The sequence below is a fragment of the Adiantum capillus-veneris genome, chromosome 24 (assembly GCF_014529385.1).
Source record: "Adiantum capillus-veneris isolate H3 chromosome 24, ASM1452938v2, whole genome shotgun sequence".
NCBI lineage: Eukaryota > Viridiplantae > Streptophyta > Polypodiopsida > Polypodiales > Pteridaceae > Adiantum > Adiantum capillus-veneris.
Genome location: NC_140954.1, coordinates 47,100,888 through 47,105,598, shown reverse-complemented (window position 1 = coordinate 47,105,598; position 4,711 = coordinate 47,100,888). Strand labels below are relative to the sequence as shown.

Below are 4,711 nucleotides of genomic sequence, written 5' to 3'. Positions count from 1 at the left end.
TTGTGTGCAACGGAGAACATGTATGTTCCAATCTTGAAACAAGCACATGGAGAGATTAGTGGAGGCCATCTTTCAAGGGAGAAAACAACAAAAATTGTACTCACATCGGGATTATGGTGGCCAACATTACATATGGACGCAAACGAGTATACAAAACAATATGAGTCTTGTCAAAGAACCAACGTATCGATAAAACTAGATGAAATGCCTTACGACCAATGATGGGAGCCAGAGCCTTTGCCAAGTGGGGAATAGACTTTGTAGGACCAATATCTCCCCCTACATACAAAACACATGCCCAGTATATCATTGTAGCCATAGACTATCTAACGAAATGGGTAGAAGCTAAAGCTACATCAAAGACTGATGCCAGGACTACGACACAATTTTTGTACGAAAATATCTTTGTGAGATATGGTTTACCAATAGAAATTGTCAGTGATCTTAGCACACATTTCATAAATGAGATATTTGAAAATCTTCTTGAATACTTCATGATAGTTCATAAGAAGTCAGCTCCGGCCTACCACCCACAGGCTAATGGTCAGGCCGAGGCCACAAATAAGATTGTATGTACAATTCTAACAAAAATAGTATCAGAGTCTAGAATGGATTGGGATCAGAAACTACATTCAATTTTATGAGCGTATAGAATAGCTTACAAAACCTCGATAGGCACAACACCTTACAACATGATGTTTGGCCTAAATGCTATATTGCCCAATTAGTACAATTAAGCAAAAACAACAGTGAAATCTCAAGCACCTGAAGATGTACAAAGATCATGTAACACTCAAAGGATATAAACCTCAAAAGCCTCAATCAATATATCAAAAACATATATGTACAATGGTGGCCAAGATCATCAAGCACAATGACCCTGTTGCGTTATTTACTAGCAGAGTGGCCTTTGTAGTAACCTATTACTACCTGCAATTCGATTGAATGCGGGCATCATCGATATTCATGTCCTCTGGCTCGAACCACTCTTTGTGCCACCATATAGGAGGTTGATTCTCAACCATGTGATGCAACAACTGATGATTCGTGCTAAAAATGGTGGATAGTAGGTCAAGTAATTTCAGCTTATAGTATATAATGCTTGTCATTGCTAACATGCTTAGATGATAATGATAGTAGTTAATATCAACATGGATATTAGAACGATGCAGTGATAATGCTTGTAATGCAGGACGTCACAGGGATGATTGAAAATGTATGATGTTGATTCGGCAACATACCAAACCAGTACTTGCTTGCAAGATAATGATCAACTGGCGTCATACCCGGGGTGATGACGATAATAGCGGTCGATATGGTGACAAGAGATGAACTTCAAAAACCTTGATCCTAAGTAATCATAAGCAGTAACAACTCATCAAATGAATGTGCTGTAACAATCACTGTTGTGCAACATAAACTGCCTCATGATCATGATATCGTCGATTGTAGCCGAAGTGATGGTAGCAAAGGTGATGATTGAATGGTAATGGATGAAGAGGATGCCCACTATAAGCATTAGGCTGATGATGAGTATGCTACATGTAAAATTATGACAGACAGATAGATACGTCGCTTCATCGACAAGATGCTGATAAACATGCAGGCCTGATGTCTGACATCTGTGTCTGTGTCTAGTGGCATGACAAGGGCCACCTACGCATACTAGTGGTGTCGCTTGAAGAGAATGAGGATATAACATCTGATATAGCAAGCTTCTCATCCAATGGTTGCAGGATTGCAACGGCGGAACATCTAAGCACCAAGCACAAATCCTCTTTCTACCTCCAATTGCATGTGCAATTAATCCTCATTGCTGCATATGGGACACATGATAAGGCCATTTTCATTACATTCAAAGCATTTCACCATCTCATCAAGCTCATCATCCAAGAGTTTACAACTTCCGCTGCACGTGAGACAAGGGATGAACCTCACATCTGCACATCCATCACACGATTTCCTGAACTTGCGGAAAGTGGGTAAATCCTCAACAAGCCTCACAAGCAGGCCATCCTCATGCAGTTGTTTTACTTCTTCGACGCCTCCAATGTACCTCCCTTTGATGAAGAGCCGCGGAACGGGAAACCCTCGTTCACCCAAAACCTCTGCAAGCTCTTCTCTAAACTTCAAGTGCATCCAGACATCCCTCTCATCCACATCCACGCCGAGACCCTGCAAAATGAGCCGCAATGCACAGCAATCTTGGTACGTTTTACGCACCCCTCTCAAGCTTGTGAAATAAAGCACAATCTTGTCCTCCCCCTTGGGTGGGCACCTCAGCTCAAACTGATCCAAACCAGAGAAAATACTGCCATCCAACTTCTGACGCTTAAGTTCATTCTCTTCATGTTGGAAATCCAAATAGGATATGTCATGATGTAAGTTGCTGGCGAAAATCTCATCCGAGTGCCGGGCGCTTTCTTCATCAGAGCTTGGCTCTGACGAAACCCATGTGAACTTATCCGATGATGATAACGAGCTTGGCTCATTGCTGGCATTGACATCAACCAGCATCCAACCATCATCAGGAGCTGAGTAGCGTACACTCTCTACAGCCTCCTCAAAAGCTGCTAAGATGGAAGGGTCAAAAAGGGGACTGCTAGAGCTCTTCAAAGAGCTCAAGGCAGGACTTCTACTGGGGCTTCTAAAAGGGGTATTAAGCTGCGAGCCTCCTGGGATTTCCGCATTGAAGGCTGAGCTCTCTGTAGTACCAAGACTTAATTCATTACTCTCTATATTGACAATATTCAGGCTTTGCACTTCTGAAAAACCCTTGATTTGTATATGCTCTGCATTGCTTTTGGGTCTGTCGCAAAACTTATAATCACAATATTGCTCTGCCAGCCCATCAAGATCTATATTTGTTGCCGATAACTCTGAGGAATTTTTCCTCTTCTTTGTTGATAAAATAGATTGTTCTTCTAGCACGTTGCGCCTTGGCCATGCTGGAGAACCCATTTCTGTAAAGCCATCATCCAATGCAACATTGAAGGACAACGATTTCTCTGTGCTTCTCGACTTAACATGGTGGGCTTTGGTTGGTTTTGGGGCAAAGCGGCTCTTTCTTTGGTGCCGCAGACCCATTCTCTCTTTGATGTTGCTGAGCTGCACATGCATATGTTCATCTCCATCATCGTCATCACGCCATTTATCACCACTTTGCCAGGCCATTGTAGAGCACAATTCATTTGGCGGCGGCAAACGTTCTGGGTAAAAACGAAAGAAGGGTACATTGTCTTCCACTGCACTTTCATTAATTAGATGAGGAGCTTGATCTGCCATTGCCAAGTTACTCTCTGTCTTTGAAAGCTTTTTCTTGTGTGTGCTGCTGTCGAGCTTGGCCATTTGGAGCTGCAATGCGACGCCTCCATAATCATCGCCCTGAGGGAAATCATGATGACCGGTCATGGCATGTGGATGGTTTTGGGTGGAGGGATTAAGCACCACCATGCATTCTGGATGATGATAACAGGTATGATGATGATGATGATGGTCTGCTGATGGGGACAAGGATTTTTTTCTGTGAAGAAGACGAATGAAGCTTCCAGCAATGGCGGGGTCTTCATCGGAGGAGTGGATATGTGTGTCTGGAGAAGGCTCGCATTCAGGAGGGTTATGAAGATTAGGCCGCGCCAAAATACTTCTGGGAAGAGGGTTGTACCAAGAAGCCACATTTTCTCTCCTGCTCCTCCCATGAAACCCTTGCTTTGATGTTGTACAACCCATAATTTCCTCTGTCTCTCTAGTACGTATGGATGATTTCTCTACCTGGTTTCACAGAGCAGAAAACCACCAGCTCCCTACCCCTTGCGCCTGACTCTGTGCACAGAGAGAAAACCACCCTGTTTTTGCATGGAGAGGCATAGAAACGCTCTCTTCATACTCAGATGAGTATCCACATTCATTAGCAGCATGTCTCAATCAAATACACAAAAGTAACCCTCAATATTGAATGTGGATTTTGCGGTATTGCCTGATTAACACAGATTCGGGCCCAATCCGAGCCCAAACACGCCCAATCGATTGCGTGTGAAACCTGATGCAGGATTAGAAATTGCTGAATGGAAACCTATTGTAAGAGCTGAGGGGGATATCGCAGAATTCAATCAAAGTGCAGACATTGGAGCAATAATTAGCCGGATTGGGGGGCAAAATAGTTTAATTAGCGGTAATCGACTGATAACTACAGCCCAAAATCCTTGATTAGCTGAGGACTCAACGTTGGGCTATAACTACAAAAGAGCATGCAATTCACTACAAGATTTGAGCGAAAGATACAAGAAATGCAAGTGCGGTTAGTGCGAAGAGGAAAAACACAGAAGGGTTAGCGAGAAAGCAAAACACAGAAAAAGCCACCCAGAATAGGGGGGGGGAAAAGAAAGAAAACGGATCGCTTACTGGACATGGCAGATCAAAAGATCAGGCGATGGATGATGATCATGATGGCGATGGAGAGCCCCCCAATACCGTGAAACGTACGTGAGAGAGCGAGAAGTGTCTACATCTTGTGGACCCTGTGCGTGTGCCACACGTGTGCATGACAAAGACAATGTGTATGTATAAGGATGATATTATATTATATCATATATATATACACATATGTGTATGTATATATATATACACATGTGTGTATGTGTATATATGTGTGTATGTGTATGTTATATCATATATATACACATATGTGTATGTATATATATATACACATGTG

At 42.8% G+C, this 4,711-nt stretch overlaps 1 protein-coding gene across 1 annotated transcript; it reads right to left on the bottom strand.

The window, feature by feature from the left end:
* Window positions 1-803: 803 nt before the first annotated feature.
* On the bottom strand, window positions 804-4,485 carry LOC147426318 (uncharacterized). The gene has a single exon (XM_086499017.1). The coding sequence runs from the start codon at window positions 3,727-3,729 to the stop codon at window positions 1,804-1,806; it is 1,926 nt and encodes a 641-aa protein (XP_086355143.1). The 5' UTR covers window positions 3,730-4,485; the 3' UTR covers window positions 804-1,803.
* Window positions 4,486-4,711: the final 226 nt, after the last annotated feature.